This window comes from Trachemys scripta, chromosome 9 (assembly GCF_013100865.1).
Source record: "Trachemys scripta elegans isolate TJP31775 chromosome 9, CAS_Tse_1.0, whole genome shotgun sequence".
Lineage (NCBI taxonomy): Eukaryota > Metazoa > Chordata > Testudines > Emydidae > Trachemys > Trachemys scripta.
The window spans coordinates 59,418,154-59,439,972 of record NC_048306.1 but is presented as its reverse complement, the minus strand read 5'-3'; the positions used below and the strand labels follow the sequence as shown (position 1 = coordinate 59,439,972).

The window sequence follows — 21,819 nt, the reverse complement described above, 5'->3', positions numbered from 1 at the left end:
AGAAAGAGCCATTATGATCAAGACTGACCTCCTGCATAATGCAGGCTAAAGAACCTCACCCAGTGATTCCTGCCTCTAGCCCATACCTGCTGGCTGAGCCAGAGCATCTCTTTTGGAAAGTTATAAAATGTATATAATTAAATTGGATTTTCAGATAGCCTGTGATAAAAAGCTGCTGCTTTAAATGTGAACTACAAGGATTCAGGGAAGTGCCAGAGTGTGCGGGGTGAGGGGGAGAGGAGGGCGCAGAATCTGTGTATCGCTTGCAACTGGAAGTAATGGAGCTCTGTGGGAAGTCAGAGGACCCCTTGCTGTTCCTAATTGACTTTCACAAATAAGCCCAAGGACAGCATCTGCAGATAAACTAACTGATTACATATAAGTGGGGCTGAGCGGTGAATAAGCACGGTGCAAGCAGCTTAGTACATCCAGGAGATTTTTATTTTCAGCATAACTGGTTTAACACCAGGGAAATGAAACGTAATGGAGATAAATATAAGGTAATAGGCAATGTGACCATAATAATGAACACTCACAAATTGGGATTCAGGCTTTTTTTAACAGACCATTAGCTGAAAGTTATTTTTTAAAAATACATTTTCTTTTCATTTCAAAGATGTTTTAGTTCTGCTATCCGCCAGTTGTAATTCTCCAATATAGCTATAAATGGAATGATTTTGTGTCCTTGATTGTGTCACTCCACCATAGGTTACGGCACTGTACTCATCATGGGGCTTAGCTACACCTGAAAGCTCGTCACAAACATCTCCTTTTTCAGAAGGCCACAGCCTGCTTAGCTAATGATGATCCTTGCAGGGCAGGCATTAGCCCTGTGCTCTCTAGTCAGGGCTGGCTGCCAGGTTATTTGGGGGGGAGGGGGTCCAAGCCACGGTTTTGGTTTTGACCAGAAAGCCCTACCTGGTTTGGGTCCTGGCTGTGTGAGAGTTTGCCCTCTCCTTATGTGGCCCCATGGTAACTAAACACAGCTGAAGCACTCAAATGAGCCCCTTGGTTTAAAAGGGAAGGAGCTGGCTACAGGACTGAAGGGGTCATGGGCTCTGGAAGTCATTTCTCTAGAGCCCTTGTTTGTTGCCTTTTGGGCATAGGGCAAGGCGTAGGAGCCTATTTTTGAAAAAACTGGCCCTGTGTGCATCCAGCCACACAACTCCTCTTGCTCTCAGGGCACTTTCTGCTAACTGCCTTATAACTCTGCTTCTCTAAAGGGCAGGATTTGCACTCCTGGGCCTCGTGCTGCCAGTACGTCATGCTGAAAACCCTTAGCACTCAAGAATTTTTAACCCACCGAGGGACTCATATGCCAGCCCCAGGGTCAAAAATCCACGTAATACAGCAACCTTCTGATGCCCCTGACTTTTTCAGCCGGTTCCTTTCGAGAGCAGGAAGCAAGATCTCTCCTAACTTCTAAGAATACAGAGAGGATAAATTTAAAAATCCCTTTCTTTTTCTTCAACTCCATGTAGTAGGGCCAGTCATTCCAGTGAAGGGCGAGGCAATGGGTATCAGTGGCCAGACAGTGTCACCAGAAGGCACTCAATGTGGGATATCCCCATGGAGAACGGAGGTGCATCCATGCCAGAGCACACTGCATAGTCTGACAGAGCCTCCAGTCATCTACTCTAGCCATTAGCCATACCCTTCTGTGCAGAGTTCCATTGTGTGGAGGGAGCCGTCCACACACAGCTCATTGCTGGATTGGGACCTGTCTGAGCTAGCAGATTTAGAGCAAAATAAAGTAAATTCAAGAAGGGAAAGTATCATGGTAGCCCATCATTATAGCACATGATAAGTAAGATCTTTCATATGCATTTCAACACAGTCCATTTAACTAGATTTTTTACTCTTCTTCCTTCCTTTTATGCACTCACAGAACTGTATTTTGTTGTCGGCTGTCTTGTTCTTACAGTTCAGCTGTCTTTCTACTCAATATTACTGCCTATTATTGTTAAAACACACATTCAGGCCATGTCTCTTTGTTTCAGTGAAATGTTGCAAAGTAAAAGTTGAATCACTGCTCAGATTAATTTAGGCTGTTGTTACATATGATGTATCAGCCAGCTTTTATCCATATTAGTTTATGCTAATTAGCTTTCATTTCTAATGACCCAGATGGCAGGTTACCACAACTAATTGGAAGTGAATCCAGTAAAATGGTTAGTGAGTCTGGTTAAAAGGAGTGGGGAAGAGGAGATAACATCTGCTCCTGGGTTTAAACCTTGAGTTTGTGCATTAGCCTTTCTGACAAGGACAAGCCAATTGTTACCTGTCATTGCTCTCCATCTCGCCCCAGCAGAATGATTGGCCACCGTTCCTGAAAGATCAATCTGCAAGTCTAATTGATAGATTAGGTGGCATTTCTGTATGCTTTTTGCACTTGTTCCAGGTTCCTCTTGCCCAAAAGACACTGTTTATGACAGTAGCTGACCATTAGGACTAAAGCAGATCGGTATTCAAAGTATACTTGCACGCTGTAATGTTAAAGGTCATAATTCAAGCAAGTCACATAGCCGGGATGTTTAACAAAGGGTGGAAATTCACTGCCACTCTGCAACCTTCACTCTTACCCCATTGTTCGTAGTTGAAGGTGAAATTATAATGACAAACATGTACCTACTGTATTATATGGGCAGAGTAGGGCAGGTCAAGTTAAGGGAGATGATTTACAGCAAGTGATTGAATTTTATCAATAACTTTGGGGATTTCTTTTCATCTATCAATATGTGTCCCCAGAATTAATGCATCCACAAGCTAAAATTGTTCAGAAAAGTTTTCTTGAAAAATCTTTTACTACTCCTAAACAGGAGCAGGAGTTAAACTTCAGATCCTTAATTTTGCAACTGGGGCAGAAAATACCAAAAAGCCATTACACAATTGTGTGGCATGTATGATTTTTCTACATCAAAGCAGCTGTTGGCTTTTACTATACAAAAACATTTTAATGGAGAAACGACGGTAATTTTTTTCAGTTCTTGATTAAGTTTAAAAAACAGCTAAAACAGTTCTTTTAATTTGATGATAAACAAGAAATGCTCCCAAGCTAACCCTCCCTGGCTTTGCAGCTGCCATATCCCAGAGTGTAGACATGGGCAAGTAGCAATTTGTGATCCTTGCTCTTGAGTCATTGGATAAGATTAGAGCAGAGTCTGTTATTTTTGTTACCCTCTGCTCTGGCCTGCTTGTTTGTCTCATCAGCCTGTGTCATGTCTTTTAGCCTGTAAGCACGTTGGGGCATGGCCTGTGTTTTCTGTATGTTTGTGCAGTGCCTAGCACAATGGGACCCCAGCCTGGCTGGCCTGTAGGAGCTACCATAATATAAACATTAGATAGTACAATATACAGAATATTGTCAGTTGAGTTGTGTGTGTTATTAAACCAATTGCATTGAACTTTAGATCAAGCCCTTTATTATGGACATTACCCCCATAAGAACATAACATAAGAACCACCATACTGGCTCGGACCAAAGGTCCATCCAGCCCAGTATCCTGTCTTTCGACAGTGGCCAATGCCAGATGCCCCAGAGAGAATGAACAGAACAGGCACTTGCTAAGTGATACATCCCCTGTTGCCCATTCCCAGCTTCTGACAAAGAGAGGCTAGGGACACCATATGTTGTGTGTGTCTGAAAGAGCCTCATCCCAAGCCCTTTGAAGTCAATGGGAGTTGTCTCATTGATTTCAGTGAGTTTTGGATCGGGCCCAGATTCGTTTCTATAAAAAGCATTAATTGTTCCTTCTTTGAGCCCTGTACAGTTGGACTCTTGGTGCTGGTATAATGGAGCCTGGTTTTGCAGGTTAAAGACACAGAAAGTAGTTCTAATAGAAATAAATGTAAGTTCTGTAAAACAATATCACTATGAAACATGTGACAGGTACAGAATGCATGAGGGTGCGGAGTGAAGAACGCTGGCAATACATACTCAAGCTGAGTAAGCCTTTGTACCAAACCACACCATCCCCTGAGAGCAGTCTGGGTACCAACTGATGGGTAGAGTAGAAGAACTAGAATAGAACTTGCTCAGTCCCATTGAAGTGAATGGTAGCTTCCTTGAGTTTAGGACCTCAGGATTTGACCCTCTAGATATTGGGAAGAAAAAACAGCTTAGAGCAGACAGATCATTTTTCTGTATGGGCAGATAGCAGGGCTTCCAAGCATTTTATTAACACCATCCATTTCCCTCCACAATCTGATTTTATCCAATTCAGTGGTCTAGGTTATTTGTTAAGCAAAAGTGCATTGAAATCAGTACAGGTGCCAATACCCAATAGGTGGTTATAAGATATTTTTATGTCAAACTCTGTGGTTAAAAATAAAAGCAGTGCTGATTGACATTACTGTTAAGTCTATCTGTAGTATGATTCACTGCACAGGATTCATTAGAAACCTCAGGATTCTTCACTTACACCACGATCTCTTCCTGTGTACTGGATGTGTAGCGTTTTGGTGTGTGACTCAGTGTTGGAGTCATCCCATTTATTGTTTTGGAGCACTCAATAGAGGAAATAGCAGAGTGGAAGGATTGCAGTTCAAGATTTAGATGCAGTGGCAGAACTAGCGGTGCAGGGGGCTTGCTTTGGAAAGCAGTGGATATAGTAGAACAGGGTTGAGATGCATTGGCAGATCATGCACAGGGTGGAATAAGGGAGAGCGTGCATGGCTCATACGAACCTAAGCTTTTGTCAAGCCATCCAGTGCTGATAGTCCACTCACTCTTGTGCCGCTATACTCCACTCACAGATCTATACAATGAAATAAACATAGAGGCCAATACAGTGTTTATAGAGCAGGGGCTGCATTTCTAGGAAGCTGAGTGGCATCTCTTAGTAAAGACAAAGACATCAAGAGGAGACTTCGCACTGCAATTCTCAAAAGAAGAATCTGAACTTGATGGCAGTTTTCAGTAGTTATGAACCTGCAGGTGGCGGTGTACAAACAGTCCCATTTTTAATCCATTCCTTTAACCTCTACGGTCTTGTTTGTTTCTGGTCTCTCTGGACATTCAGGATATCAGCCTGTATGCACACTATGTTCTTTTGTAGTTCTCTAGTACCTTGCACGTATATAAAATTTCCTTCTGCATTAGCTTGTGTTGCTAGTAAAATCCAGCAAGGCATAAATCCAGTAAATAACCTCTAGAACATGGATGAATGGTGCTCTGATCCATTGTCATTTCAGCTCCAGAGCTTGTGAGGTGCTGAAATCAATAGCAGCTTAGAGCACCGAGCACCTTTCACCCACCCCTCACCCACTTCTCCTCCCCTCTTACCAGTTTAGTTGCATGTGTTGTGCTCTATTGCTCCACAGGTGAGGTAGACATTTTCCCTTGCTGGTCATGCTTTATCCTGCCAGAGCACTCAAATCCAAAATGGTGCTTGGGAAATATTCACTGGGAGGAATTTTTTTTCTCCGTCCCGGGCATGGGAGCCACACACATGTGCCTATTACTCATGAAACCCGTCTGTGGGCACTTTGTGTAAATACCACCATCTCCAAAGTTCTATTCATTGCAGCACTTGGTTGAAAGTTGAATGCAAGTCAGTAAGTGAGGGTTAGGTCAAGATCCTTGCTTTATATTTCTGCACAGATTCCTGTCTGTAGAACACCCAGTGCTCTCTGGTCATTTTGTAAGGTAGTGGCAGTCTGCAAAGAGATGCTGTAATAGCTGTTTCTTCCCTATGGTGTTCATCTGGAACTAGGGGTGCCCTTAGTGATGCATTTGGGCCTTATTTTGAATGCTGCCAAATTCAGAGTGTGAAACTACTGAAAATGTACACACAATACAAGTACCTGAAAGAGGTTCTTCAACACCTTCATCTACTGAGGGGTAAATGCTTGATTCCTCCCAATATAAATGTATGTACATTTTAAGTTATACTATAATTTGATTTGTATAGTATGTACTTAATGGCTGTTTCCATCTCTCTTATTTTACTAGATTCTATGCTGCTGGTGGCTGACCGGTTTGATGGACCATCCAATGTAGACACTGTAATTGGTACCATTCACACCCGGATTGCTGAAGCCATTTCTAACATGCAGGAAAACAGAGAGTCTATCACAGCCAAGGTAAGGAGCTGAGATCTGTGCCTAAAGTTGATATTAAATCAGTTGAAAATGCTCTGGCTACAGCCTTGTGCATTTTCTTCCAATACCATTCTACTGCCTTAACATACAGTAGACAGAGAGATTAAATGCCAGCCTCTTTTAATTATAAGAAACCATTCACCCCATGCAGGCAAACCTTGTCAAGTGCTTCTGATTCAAACTCCTCCCTGTCTCCATCTCCAGCCAACCAACTTGGTATGTACGGACCAATACAGCCTGGTGTTGAATTCTGAATCCCTGTGGAAAGTGTGGTGGCATTGTATTATGGTGCCTCAACCGCTGTATCCGAGGGGGTTTTCATATTCTCACTGACCTAAGCTATGGACTGCAAGTTTGTGGGCTGTTTTATACTTGACCCAGGAGACAACCGCTCTTGACAGCCATAGGAAACACTAAGAAATGGAAACATTTGGCTTACTAGGTTGTATTTATGGGGTAGGGTTGTGTGACAAAGTTCCTCCTCTATCTTGGTGGGTCCTGCGCTTATTGGCGGATTTGCTTGCCTCAGAGATTCACCATGTGGGTTGGGGAACAGCCCAGAGATCTTCCCCTCTGGAAGAACCCACAGTCCAGGTCAATTGGGAGGTTTGGGGGGAACCCGGGCCCGCCCTCTACTCCAGGTTCCAGCCCAGGGCCCTGTGGACTGCAGCTGTCTATAGTGCCTCCTGGAACAGCTGCACAACAGCTACAACTCCCTGGGCTACTTCCCCATGGCCTCCTCCCAACACCTTCTTTATCCTCACCACAGGACCTTCCTCCTGGTGTCTGTTAATGCTTATACTCCTCAGTCCTCCAGCAGCACATCCTCTCACTCCCAGCTCCTTACACACACCTCACTAACTGGAGTGAGAGCCTTTTTATACCAGGTGTTCTGATTAGCCAGACTGTCCTAATTGATTCAAGCAGCTTCTTCTTAATTGGCTCCAGGTGTCCTAATTATCCTGCCTGCCTTAACTGGTTCCAGCAAATTCCTGTTTGTTCTGGAACTGCCCCGTTACCTTACCCAGAGGAAAGGGATCTACTTAATCTGGGACTAATAGATCTGCCTTCTATCACTCTTCTGTAGCCATCTGGCCTGACCCTGTCACAGTTGTTACATGGCAATCATCCTGTGAAGCAGGTTCTGCTGGTGCTCAGAGTCTCACAAGAGCCGTATTTCCAAGTGCTGTTTTATTGATCTCCACTTTCAGCACATTTAATCTACTAATCACAAGCACATGCCGCGGCTGCACGTGTAAGAAGTCTTGGCAAAGCAAACAACCTTCCTGGATTCCTGCTTTTCACACAAACATACCACCAAGCCTCCCAACCTGTCATTGTTATTCAGGGCTGAGGGTATGTCTTCACTACCCGCCGTATTGGCGGGTAGCAATCGATTTATCCGGGATCGATATATCGCATCTCGTTAAGACACGATATATCGATACCCGAACGCGCTCACCGTCGACTCTGGAACTCCACCATAGCAAGCGGCGGTAGCGCAGTCGACGTGGGAGCCGCGACCATTGATCCTGCGCTGTCTGGACCCCAGGTAATTCGATCCAAGATACTTCGACTTCAGCTATGCTATTCACGTAGCTGAAGTTGTGTATCTTGAATCGATCCTCCCTCCCCCAGTGTAGACCAGCCCTGAGATTGCCCCCTAGAAAGCGTGTTTATTATATGGGGAAATAAGGGAGCTAGCCAAGGATGTGAAGGGTAACAAGAAGGGTTTTTACAGGTATGTTAGCAACAAGAAAAAGGTCAGGGAAAGTGTGGGACCCTTACCGAATGGGGGAGGCATCCTAGTGACACATGATGCGGAAAAAGCTGAAGTACTCAATGCTTTTTTTGCCTTGATCTTCACAGACAAGGTCAGCTCCCAGACTGCAGCACTGGGCAACACAGTATGGGGAGGAGTTGGGCAGCCCTAAGTGGTGAAAGAACAGGTTAAGGACTATTTAGAAAACCTGGACATGCACAAGTCCATGGTTACAGATCTAATGCATCCAAGGGCGCGGAGGGAGTTGGCTGATGTGATTGCAGAGCCATTGGCCATTATCTTTGAAAATTCGTGGTGATCGGGGGAGGTCCTGGACAATTGGAAAAAGGCAAATATAGTGCCCATATTTAAAAAAGGGAAGAAGGAGAACCCGGGGAACTACAGATCGGTCAGCCTCACCTCAGTTCCCAGCAAAATCATGGAGCAGGTCCTCATGGAATCCATTTTGAAGCACTTGGAGGAGAGGAAGGTGATCAGGAAAAGTCAATATGGATTCACCAAGGACAAGTCATGCCTGACCAACCTGATTGCCTTCTGTGATGAGATAACTGACTCTGTGGATATGGGGAAAGCAGTGGATGTGATATGTCTTGACTTTAGCAAAGCTTTTGATATGTTCTCTGTGGAGGAGCGGACTCACCCCTGTGGCGCCTCCTGCTGGTCGTCCAGGGAATTAGCTCACCAGCCCCTGGAGCGCCCTCTGCAGGCCGGTGATCTGCCTTGTCCTCTTCTCTGGCCCCTGTGTCCCTCCCAGGACCCTGGTGCCCCTTGCCCTGGGTGCTGCCCCCTGGCAATACCCCCACGCACACACTAGGTCTCCCCTCTCAGGGGACCCCCCACCCACTAACCCCACCTCACCTCAGGATAAGGCCACTGCCGGTCCCCAACTAGCCCCCCACTCTCTGGGGCAGACTGCAGTATAGGCCACTCATCATCGGCAAGGTTGGGTTTGGACCTGCTGCCCCTCTCTCTGGAACCCAGTGCCTCTCTGGTGCCTTGGACAAGGCCCTGCAGCCTGGGGAGTTGCCAGCCTGGAGCTCCCCAGCCCCGCCTCACTCTAGGCACCCTGAGCTTCCCAGCAGCCAGGCCCTTCTCTCTCTGAAGGCAGAGAGAGACTGTTGGGCTCCTGGCTCCCAGCCTCTTTATACCGGCCATCTGGGCTCTGATTAGGGTGTGGCGCAGCTGCAGCAACTTCCCCCAATCAGCCAGGGTTTTACCTTGCCCAGCCCCAGCTGTCTGCAGGGCTTTTCCAGCCCCTCAGGGCAGGAGCGGGTGTCCACCCCCCTACAGTCTCCCACAGTATTCTTGCCAGCAAGTTAAAGAAGTATGGATTGGATGAATGGACTATAAGGTGGATAGAAAGCTGGCTAGATTGTCGGGCTCAACGGGTAGTGATCAACAGCTCGATGTCTAGTTGGCAGCAAGTATCAAGCGAAGTGCCCCAGGGGTCGGTCCTGGGGCCGGTTTTGTTCAACATCTTTATTAATGATCTGGATGATAGGATGAATTTCGCCCTCAGCAAGTTCGCAGATGACACTAAGCTGGGGGGAGAGGTAGATACGCTGGAGGGTAGGGATAGGGTCCAGAGTGACCTAGACAAATTGGAGGAATGGGCCAAAAGAAATCTGATATGGTTCAACAAGGACAAGTGCAGAGTCCTGCACTTAGGAAGGAGGAATCCCATGCACCGCTACAGGCTGGGGACCGACTGGCTAAGCAGCAGTTCTACAGAGACGGACCTGGGGATTACAGTGGACGAGAAGCTGGATATGAGTCACCAGTGTGCCCTTGTTGCCAAGAATGCTGATGGCATATTGGGCTGTATTAGTAGGAGCATTGCCAGCAGATTCAGGGAAGTGATTATTCCTCTCTGTTCGGCACTGGAGTATTGCATCCAGTTTTGGTCCCCCCACTACAGAAGGGATGTGGACAAATGGGAGAGAGTCCAGCAGATGGCAATGAAAATGATCAGGGGGCCGGGGCACATGACTTACAAGGAGAGGCTGAGGGGTTATTTAGTCTGCAGAAGAGAAGAATGAGGAAGGATTTGATAGCAGCCTTCAACTACCTGAAGGGGGGTTCCAAAGAGGATGGAGTTAGGCTGTTCTCAGTGATGGCAGATGACAGAACAAGAAGCAATGGTCTCAAGTTGCAGTGGGAGAGGTCTAGGTTGGATATTAGGAAACACTATTTCACTAGGAGGGTAGTGAAGCACTGGAATGGGTTACCTAAGCAGATGGTGGAATCTCCATCCTTAGAGGTTTCTAAGGCCCAGCTTGACAAAGCCCTGGCTGGGATGATTTAGTTGGTGTTGGTCCTGCTTTGAGCAGGGGATTGGACTAGATGACCTCCTGAGGTCTCTTCCAACCCTAAGATTCTATGATTCTATGAAGCAGGTTCTGCTGGTGCTCAGAGTCTCACAAGAGCCATATTTCCAAGTGCTGTTTTGTTGATCTCCACTTTCAGCACATTTAATCCACTAATCACAAGCACATGCACATGCCGTGGCTGCACATGTAAGAAGTCTTGGCAAAGCGAACAACCTTTCCGGGTTCCTGCTTTTCACACACAGATACCACCAAGCCTCCCAACCTGTCATTGTTATTCAGGGCTGAGATTGCCCCCTAGAAAGCGTGTTTATTATATGGGGAAGTAGAACATCATCTGAACTGCAATGAGCACTGATGGCCCTCTGTTGTAAATGGAAGCGTTTGTAGAGGGTGGATACTCTATTCCACTCTGTACTTGACTGAAGCAGCAAAGTGCATTTGACAAGCTTTCTGAATTGGATCTTGTAGCAAAGTGCACTTGACTGTATTAGCACATAGAGCCAAGTAGCAGAGGGTGGGAGCTGACAAACCGCTGAGAAGATGAGTATGACAAATAGGGAAGGATCAAGGATAGAAAGAGCAAGGGAAGCGAGGTTTAAGAGCCACACCGCTTCCCTTTCCACTTCAGTCTGTGAGCACAGTTTGAAATCACTGGAAAAAATTGGATCACATCTGGTGCACGGCGTTTCTCTAAAGTGGTTACTTGTGAAATATCAGCCAAGGCTCTTGAGCTACTGCCAGTCGCGATGACTTTGACCTATCAGCTGTTGATCATCCATATCAGTCTTTATTTAAACTTTGAAAGTAAGCCGCCAATATATTTATTTTCTTACCCAGAGAAAGAAGGAAATATACAGAATATATGCCCATGGGTTAGCTGTCTTTCCAGACAAAGGGTAGAAATTTACATACGATGCAGTCATATATGGTCCATTGTATTTCTCTGTTATGTAGATATGGCACACTGCGATGCTCAGCTGATCCAAGATAACTTTGGTTTGGACACGAACAAAGGCTGTTAACATAGTGCAGAGCTAAAAGACTAAGGTGTGCTCAGCACTGGCCCAATTCTGCTCTCAGAGATGATGTCAAGGGGGAATTTTACCATTGACTTAAATGGGAGCAGAGTTAAGCCGGCACTGAATGCTTTTGAAAATCACAACCTGAAGTCTCTCGTTCACGGGAAGAGCCAGAGGTGAAGAGCAAAGCCTGCAACCACGGTTCTGACTGATTTGGGGGAACAAGAAATGGAAAAGAGGCTCTCGGCTTCCATTTGAAATATATGTATTTTAGCACTTCTTGAAAATGTGAACCGATCAGTAGGAATTGGGATGAAGGGACTTCAAAATCTCTCACATGTGTAAAGTGGGTCAGTTAATTTTGGAATGTATCCAAAGAGTAATCTTGGCAGATGCTCCCCATTCATCAGGCTGGGTCTGTGCATAATGGTGCGATCGTGGTGGCCAGCTGTTGGTTACAGTCATGTTAGGGATGTGACTAATAAGTTTTTCACAGGGCTACCCACAAACGGTAAGGCTAGTTAGCTGAGAGGGCGGTGATGCACCTAGCTACCACTGTTACTATCTGGGTAAATTCCTCTTGCATTGGTGGTGGGAAAAGAGACCTTTTGATATCTGCTCCACAGAACAAGGTCCTTTGATAGGCGTGGTGTATGTTAATAATTTCTCAAGTTAAGTTTGTTTCAGTGCATTAGATTGTGGGAGGGAAAAGGTCCCGCTCATTCTCCCCTAATGTGATCTGATCCACCCAGGCCAGGAATAAAACTACTCAGAAAATAAACAACATTGCAAGCAGTGAAATCCCACAGCACAACTAGTCCCAAATGCCAGCCTGATGTGCAGCCAAGAGACGTGTGTTGCTGTCCTAACCAAGAAAGCGTGCATATATCCACAGTTACAGAATTTCCCAAAACCAACATCTGACTCATCATTTTGTTGTTTCACTACAGTTTAAGTCATGTTAGGCAAACAGGGTCATTGTCTTTTATCAATGCTCATCTTTTGAAACAAAACCCAGCACCACCACAACCAGCACCATTCCTTTTTCTCCTCTCCCTTCAGGGAAACTTCTTGGCTGGGTATTGAATTGTTTCCCATCTGTACCCTCACTCCTGACAGCTAAGTCCGGATTTCAGACAGTATAAACTATAAAAGACTGCAAATTGCTATTTGCATAAAGGGAGTCTGTTGATTCATCTGTTAGTCTAAATTAGCATGATGAGGGGATTAGTCGGGTAAATCCTCTGGTTCAGTAAGAGAATAAACCCTGCAATGTAGCATATAGCATTGGAAATACACTAGGCTGGAGATTTCTTTTTTACTTAAAGAGTGAGTGTTACTTCTTCATCTCATATCTGCCAAAATGGCTAATTTTTAAACTTCCATGTGGATTACAGAGGTCTGGGTACATCCAAATATTTAGGTTCTTCACTACCATAATAGGAGGCTGCTAGAATTAGTATCTGAAAAACGCACATTGAGGTTTGAGATTCTATATGTACTCTAGAAGGGTTCAACCCAGGTTCACCCAATTTGCTTGCCTACATCTGATCTGCCATTCTCTCTGGTCTCCGGGTAGTAGTGGTATGGAGGTTAGTTCTGTTGCTCTCTGCTTGTGGGAACTGTGATTTCACATCCCTGATGTCACATTGTATGAAAGACAGGTTTATAAAATGATTTCAGATTTGAGTTTAAGCATCCTCAAATGCTTCGATCGTTTTGGGGGAAAATGGAATTCCAGTGTGTGGAAAGTTAGCACAAGCTTCTATTTTCAGGTAATTTTTCCAGAGAAGTTGGACATTTTACAAGGCAGGGGAGGGGAGATCCCTTTCTCAGGTACTGAGCAGTGCGGTTTTGTCTATGATCAGGTTAAAGTTTTAGACCAGACTCATCGTTACAGTAAGCATGTTCATAAAATAGCCTCCTGCCCATCGTAACAATTGGCCCAAATTTCCTTGCCAGTTACAACCATTTACCCTTTGCCTGTAAAGGTTTGCACAGATGTAACTCAGAGCAGAATTTGATACATTAGCTTCATGTATCAATGCATGCTGGAGAGAATTCACTCTGGCATCATTTCTCTAATGTTGTTCTCAACAACCCACTGAGGCTGATGTTAACAGCAGAGTAATTTGTGTTCCTGAACCCCAGCTGCCTTTCCCATGACTCTGAAGTGCTGTAACTAACAGATTCTGACGGAAAATGAATCTGAAGCTGGCTGGCAAATAGATAAGTCAATGATAGACCAAGCAGAGAGATGGATAGAAATACCAGTGCAGCACAAAACACAATGCTAATATAGCACAGAAACAGAGTAATCAATTATAATAAGGAAGAGAATAGAGGAATGAATGGATCTATAAATATCATGAAGTGTTTTTCATTATTCTTCTATGTTTTTATATCCCTGAAAGAATTGTTTCGTAATAACCACAGTAATAGGACTATAAACGGTAAACTATAGCAATGAAACTGGATTAGTTTTATTTCTATAAAACAAAATTTTACATACTTTATGTACAATTTTTAAAGATCTTGCACCAGAAGAAGTAGACAGATGAAATATTTGGATTGCCACAGAATTGCCATTACAATGCATGATTCAATATATGTGTTCTACCTGCACCTGTTTAAGAGGACAATATATTTAGGAAAGAAAGATTCTAGACTGAGGGCAGGAGGATTGGATGCTTCCCAGGAATGCTAATGGGACTCACTCTCTCTGCCCTCTAGGTAATTTGTCAAAATCAGGTCTTAGCAGAAAGTTCACAGAATCATAGAAATGTAGAGCTGGAAGAGACCACGGGAGATCAAATACAGACCCCTGCACAAAAGCAGAACCGATTACACCTAAACCATCCCTGACAAGTGTTTGTACAGCCTGTTCTTAAAAACCTCTAGTGATGAGGATTCCACAACCTCCCTTGGAAACCTATTCCAAAACTTAACTATAGTTGGAGAGTTTTTCCTAATAGCTACCCTAAATGTCCTTGCTGCAGTTTAACCTCATTACAATTTCTCAGCATACAAAGAGCATTCAGCTGCTGGAGTGAAATGAGTTGGCAACACTTGCTAACATTCGAGTGCTTGATCTCTCTACATTAAGGAATTGTGTGCTAATGTACTATTATTTTAGGATCCGTTGATAGCTTCTGCCTGCAAATTCATACTTGGTTACATAGGCAACTACCCTGAAATTAAAGCCACCCAAAGAGCAAGTGGCCTATTCTGAAAATGTTCATGTTTCTTGAACCAAAATTACAAGAAACTCCCTCCTCCCACAGACCTTCTGTCAAAAACCAAGAGAATTCTTCTATTCAATTCACCTCTCATTTATCAACTTACAATTTCACAGGTCCAAATTAAGGCACCTGGTTCCTCATTAGGCCACTCAAATCTCCAGACATCTGTTCCGTTGGTCTGAGGGAGCCTGAATTTGCTGACCTTCCAAGCATGCTACAGAAACCATTGATTTGATTGGGTGTTTGAGGAAAGATGAGGGTATGCTTTTGGAAAGGATTGGCTACCACAGAGCCCATTTGTACTGATTTATTTATTTGGTTGGTTTTATTAATAATCAAAAGCACCCCTACAAAAAGCTCTGAGCATCCTATTAGTAACTAGGCATGCCATAACAATGAGATCCAGCCAGTAGCATTAAATACTGATGCACAAGTAAATGAACTCAGACAGCCAAGGACACTAAATAATCTAAATGGAAGCAGTGGCTTACCTCAGACAACCAATCCACAGAAAGGGAGAATTTGGGGTTTTTTATCACAGAAAACTAGGATCTCTGCTGATGATGCTGAAAGGAATGAAAATGCCAAAAGAGGCAGATCTCCTATTTCAAAGACAGGAATGCAGAGAGGCATCAGGCTGTCAGTCTAATAATGCTGTAAAAGGTTGGTTTTTTTTAAATGGAGATATCCCATCTCCTAGAACTGGAAGGGACCTTGAAAGGTCATCGAGTCCAGCCCCCTGCCTTCACTAGCAGGACCAAGTTCTGATTTTGCCCCAGATCCTGAAGTGGCCCCCTCAAGGATTGAACTCACAACCCTGGGTTTAGCAGGCCAATGTTCAAACCACTGACCTATCCCTCCCCCAGAGTTTCTTCTGACCCTGTTCAATTCAAAATATTCTTAATGCTTAGTAAATATTCGTAATGCTTCATTAGCAATGATCTTTGTCAACACTGACTAATTAATCTTCACAACATGCCTGTGAGTCAAATAATTAAGTATTATCACTCCCAAGTTTACAGATAGGAAAACTGAGGCAGAGAGGGTAAATGAGTGGCCCATGGCTGCAGTGGAAGTTAATGGCAAAGCTGAAAATAGAATTGAGGAGATTCTCTTTTAAGGTTCTAGATTAAAGATGATTTTAAATTCTTGCAGGAACACTTCTAGTATATCAGTAATATTATTGTAAGGGTGGCTCCAGGTCACTCTGTACATATGTAAATGGATCTTAGACTCTTTCTTAATCCATTTAGAACACAGAGTGTTCAGGTAATAATGAAGATGTAACTAATCAAAAGGTCCCCTCCTCTGGGTGAAGGAAACAGTAACCAAATATTTAGAGACTTCATTTTCTTGCTTTTCAGCCTGTCAAGTCCTGTTTTTCTTGTTAAACTGCACTCGCTAGTGTTACTCTTCCTCATAGTGAAAATAACTTTGGGCTGAGCCTTTTTTACAGCCGGATGATATTTTTAGGATAATTTTATTTTTATACTTCAAGCTACTGGGCTTTCTGGTTTGCAGCACTTTCTCACCCAGAGTGCGTGACAAGCCACACTCTGTCTACTCAAATCCTTCCTTGCAAAAAACATCAACGTACTGCTGTCACCTACTCATAAAGGTTCTGATCCAATGAAGGCCATTGAAGTTGTTGGAAAGACCCCAGTTGCAATATCTTAAAGCAGTGGTTCTCAAACTTTTGTACTGGTGACCCCTTTCACAGAGCAAGCCTCTGAGTGCGACCCCCCCTAATAAATTAAAAACACTTTTTTATATATTTAACACCATTATAAATGCTGGAGGCAAAGCGGGGTTTGGGGCAGAGGCTAAGAGCTCGCGAGCCCCCAGGAAATAACCTTGCTGACCCCCTGAGAGGTCCCAACCCCCAGTTTGAGAACCCCTGTCTTAAAGCATGTCTGCTGGCCCCTTTAGTGCACTGTGTGTCTGATTTTCTCCATCTCTCAGTCTGGATTGTAATTGCCTTGGCGTGAGGATCATGGTTTCCTTTGTGTCCTCTCGAGTGCTGAGTACCGCTTAGTCACATAGTCACTGCTTAACCAATATGAGCTGTAGGGAGTCAGCAGCATCTCAATCACTCTGCGTAAGTACTTACAGGAGAATAAAGAGGGATGGGAGTTTGGATGAAGTAAGAACCAAACCTGAACACCTAGTGAGCGCATAATGTATTGTCTTGAAGTATTTCTTTCTTGGGCTGACCCAGAAGCCATAGTCGGATGCTGGAAATCTCATAGATTCATCGCGTTTAAGGCCAGAAAGGACCATTAGCTCACCTCGTCTGACCTCCTGTATGTCACAGGACAGAGAATTCCACCTACTTACCCCTGTATTGAGTCCAGTAACTTGTGTTGGACTAAAGCATCTTCCAGAAAGGCATTCAGTCTGGATCTGAAGATATCAAGAGATGGAGACTTCACTGCTTCCTTTGGCAGTTTGGTCCAATGGTTAATCACCCTCACTGTGAAAAATGTGTGCCTGTTTTCTAATTCAAATTTGTCTGGCTTTAACATCCAGCTATAGGTGGTTCTTCTGCCTTCCTCCGCAGAGTTAAAGAGCCCTTTAGTAGTTTTAAATAGAGCTGGTATTTTCTCCCCGTGAAGGTACTTATACACTGTCATCAAGTCACCTCTTGAGCTTCTTTCTGATTAGCTAAACAAATTGAGTCCCCACTGTAAAGTATTTCCTTCAGCCCTGCAATCATTTTTGTGGCTTTTTCTGTCCCCTTTCCAAGTTTTTTCAGCATCCTTTTAAAATGCAAATACAGATCCACAATCAGTCTCAACTGTTTCCTTATACAGAGGCAAAATCACCACCACCCCCGCTTCTACTCACTGCTCCTCTGTACAGCCAACTTTAGTCCTTTTGTGCCACAGCATCGCACTGGGAGTTCATGTTCAGTTGTTTGCCCACAATGACCCCTAGATCCTTTTCAGAATCACAGCTTTCCGGAATGCAGTCCTCCATTCTGTAGCTATGGCCTCTGTCCTTGGTAGGACCTTGCATTTGGCTGTATTAAAATGCATCCACAAATTTTATCATCAGTGACTTTATCTTTACTTCCAGATCATTGATTAAAAATATTGAATAGTGTCAGGCTTAAAACCGATCCCTGTGGAACCCCATCAGAAACACTCCCATGTGATGTTGATTCCCCATTGATAATTACTTTTTGAGATCTGTCAATTAGCCAGGTTCTAATCCATTTAATGTGTGCTTTATTGATATTGCATAGTGTGAATTTTTCAATCTGAATGTCATACAGTATTAAGTTCAAACAAATTACAGAAGTCCATTAATCTAAACAAGAAATAAAATCAGATTTATTCGATGACCTATTTTCCTTTAAAAAAGCATGCTGATAAGCATTAATGATATTTCTATCCTTTAAATCATTATTGATTGAATCCTATGTCAGGTTTTCCGTTATTTTACCTGGGGTTGATGTTCAGGCTAACCACCCTCTAATTACCTCTGCTTACCGTTTGTGAATATTGGTACAATATTAGCACTCTTCCAGTGTTCTGGAATTTCCCCAGTAGTCCAAGATTTATTAAAAAATTAATATCAGTGGGCCAAAAATCTCCTCAGCCAACTCTTGGGTGTAAGTTATCCGGGCCTATTGATTTAAAAAAATGTAGTCCTAGTAGATGCTATTTAACATCTTCCTTCGTTACTAATGGGCTGGGAAGTACTTAAGCATCCTCATTCCAAACACAGAACATAAATATTTATTGAACACTTCTGCCTTCAAAAGTGGAGCTATTCTAGTTGGATTTGCAGACCAGATAGATTTGGGATATTTCTCCCGGTCATCAGAATTTTCAACCCCAGGGATTATATTATTCTGGTCAGTATTTGTATGCATTTAAAATTTAACAATAGATGGCCCTGAAATATAATCTGATATTCTGGGAAAAGTAGCTGAGACCGCTATACTTACTCACCAGCTTGTAAAAACGCAACGCCATCTTTTATCCTATATGTAATATACTATTTAGACCAGTTTATTGCTTCATAAACCATAGCAGAGAATAAACCATTAATATGTGTTCACTGATGTCAGTGAGAGCAAACGTGAATTGTTAGTTATTTTAATATTAATATTTGACTGGAAATCTACAAAGGTGAATATTAGAAAGTACACTCCGTAGAATAGCTGTGGGAGAGAGCTAACCCCCAGCATTGCAGGCCTCTGCCTCAGCACTCGAGGTAATCCATCAGCTGCCATGCTGCTCTTGCCAGAGTCCAATAAGGTGCATTAGAAAGAAATGTCTCAAAATTGCTCTTGTGTAATTATGAACAAAAAGTAAGTGTCCCTCCCTCCTCTTCTGACATCCAGCTTCCATGTCCAGTTTGGTAACAGTCCTTGGAGACAGTGATGCTACCAGCATGAACTACCGGGTGAATTAGTGATGATTTGTGTTATTGTGTTAAATTGGCAGTGTTGGTCCAGTGAGATTACCGCATAGCTGCCATTTGCACTTGTGGCTTGTTTGGACAGTACACTGGGATGGTTTCATTTTGGGTTGTAGGGAAAGGTGGAGGGTTGCCTGGCTTTTTCGTCTAAGACCTGATGAATTTTTAGAATCATGGAAGGAAAATGCAAAAATGCTAGAAATATTTTTCTTTTTTTAATACAGACTATGGTTACAGGTCCAAAAATTAGGTCATAATGGAAAAGATCAGGTGAGTGGGAGTAAATGGGGAATTCTGACAGAATTATTTAACAGGAAAAGTAATAAACACACAGCACTAATTAATGGGGAAAGCTATTGAACCACAATATAAAGGAATGTTTGGTTGGTTTGTTTGTTTGTTTTCAGGTTTTCCAAGGTTGTGGAAATCCCAAAATCAGCACCAAAGCATCCAGTGGAGAGGATAAGAAAAGAAGGGGAAAAGCTGTCACCGATGATAAATCCTCAGGGCTTGGACTGGAGAAGCTAGTAAGTGTCTCTCTGAATTTATAAAACATTTCCCTATTGGAATATTTAAAACTGCCTGCTCCAATAGTGGGCTCATCGTGTCTGTCCACGTCATGTGTCGGGATCGTTGCTGACCCGATGGCAGGGTGTTACTGAGAGCTGTGGGGACCAACCCTGTTTGGGGTCAGGTGGTGTGTTCTGTATAACACACGCTCAGAGCAAGCCCTCGGCTGTGCTCTAGCCTTTGGTGCCTTCCCAATAAACCCTCAGATGTGCCTATTAAGTAGAAAAAGTTACTGACCTGTAGCTATCCCACTGAAGACTCAACTAAGACAGTATTCTGGCTGCTGAGTTTCAGCTTCGTAGCACCAGACTGGTGGGACTCCCCAAGTTTGTCAAGAGGTTTGTTCCCTAAGGATATCGGTAGCAGAGTGGAGCACAAGCCAGACAGCCCTTTCCTCCAAAACAGGCAGTTGTGCATCACCCTACTGAACTTCATCACTGTTCTTAGTTGCTTCTCTCTCTGAAGGTCTGGCCCTTGGTTTTTTAGACCTGGTTTTGCTCTGCCGTTTGTGTTCTGGAGCATCATCTCCTGATGATGATGCTGGAGTAGCTGCAATGTTGTCTCCCTGCAGCTTTGCTGCACTGTTGGTCCTTGTCTTTTATTGGACATTTCTGATTCTGTGGGCAACAGGCGGTGATCATCCTCTCTCCTCTCTGACAGGCTGATCCAACACCTTGTTCTGTGCTGTCCCTCAGCTGCTTGTGGCTCAGCTTCTCAGCACTAGATTACAGCACCTGGATCATTCCCAGCCTCCCTGCTAGGCCGTTTTCCCTTGCTCAGCCCTCTGCCCTACCGATCTGCTTCTCCTACTCAGCCCTCCTGAGTCTCTCTGTCTGCCCATCAGAATCTGTTACCTGGCCTGCCCACTGCAGCCTGTTCTCAGCCTGCTGCCCACACTCTCACACCATCTCCCTGGGCCCTCATTCCAGGATCACACAATACCCGCTGTTGCTTAAAGAATGGTTTGTGGCCCTGCTGAGCTAATCTCGTCCCTTCTGTCTATTTAAATGGGCGTGGCTAGGAAGGAGCCAGCACATCATTGTGATACATAGCTTTAATATCAGCTGTGTTATAAAACAGAGGAACACAGCAGAACAGTCCTTCACATGTAAATGTTGGCCTCAGTTGGCCAGCTGCTTGGGCTGAGGGCTATTATTTAAGGTAAAGTTAGTGCTCTTTTCCTGTATGTGAAAAAACAACAGTGCTCTCTCTGTGTTATAAAATAAATGAGCTATAACCATCTAGCTGGATGACCCAGCCTCTGGGATTTAATATATGTTTCCTTGGGCCCAGATTCTCCCTCCTTCTTACAGGTTTCTGATGCCAAAGGGAAGCTGAGAGATATCAAGGATTACTGGGTTGCCCTTCCAAGCACACTTTGCAATGAGAAAATAACATCCGGCTCGGTGAACGAGGACAAGTGCTGGAACGGAATGGCCAAGGGGAGGTAAGGACGGGGTGTAGAGAAGCAAAGCAAAAAATCTCCATACTAGAACTTAAAGCTGCTACCAGAAAGAGAAGATAAAGATAGGTGCAGAGATAAGCTAGTTCTTCCCACATCCCTGCCCCATGAAGCTTTACAGCCTGTGACATAAACTCCATTATAGAGGTCGTTTCACTAAAATATGGTTGCCCTGAAGGGCCTCTCCCTCAGTTGCTTCAACCCTAATCCCGTGTCCTCTACTCACCAGGGTCTCTAAGGTCGCAGTAACTTCCCTGGCCCCAGCAGGGGCAGTGTGAGGATCAGGATCCATTGAGGGCTGATCAGGGCAGTCAGGAATTCCTTTGCGTGAGTTCCTCTGCACCCCCTGAGCGGTTGCACACCACAGTTACAGACAGATCCCCTTCCCCTTCCTTCTGCCCTGGTTCTGAGCACCCCCAGGGCTAGTCAGCCCAATGCACAGCTTGGTTAGGAGTCTGGCTGTGGCTGCCACACCCCTTGTGGGCCTCTCAATCTCAGCCCTAGAACTGGCCCTGCTGTCAACTCCCATCAGTTTAAAGGGCTCAGCCCCAGCCTCTCAGGAACAAGTGCAAAGCTTAACCCTTGCCCAGAGGCAGTATTTGAGAAACGGATGCCTTGAATTTAAAATGTGTTGCTCTCTTAGACTTTTAAACATCGAAGCACATTTGCCACAAAATTACGCACAGAATCTTCACACACTTTCAAAAGGCATTAAATGCCGTTAGTAGAATGGACAGTTTCGCTTTGGAAGAAACCCAGAGGTGCTGCTGGGAATTGCAAACATTTACCTAGTTACCCATTTACGCACTGTTACCTCTTAGACTTCACCCCTTGGAAATTCTGCCGCCATAGAAGTACATTGTGCCCATGGTTTACCCTT

The 21,819-nt window shown here is 44.2% G+C and overlaps 1 protein-coding gene across 1 annotated transcript in view; it reads left to right on the top strand.

Annotated features, from left to right (window-relative positions):
- Positions 1-21,819, top strand: part of GPC1 (glypican 1) — a 306,530-nt gene that overhangs the window by 277,117 nt on the left and 7,594 nt on the right. The window contains exons 5-7 of the mRNA XM_034782260.1: positions 5,954-6,084; positions 19,315-19,434; positions 20,791-20,924. Coding sequence (XP_034638151.1) covers positions 5,954-6,084; positions 19,315-19,434; positions 20,791-20,924 — 385 coding nt within the window. The remainder of the gene's footprint in view (positions 1-5,953; positions 6,085-19,314; positions 19,435-20,790; positions 20,925-21,819) is intronic.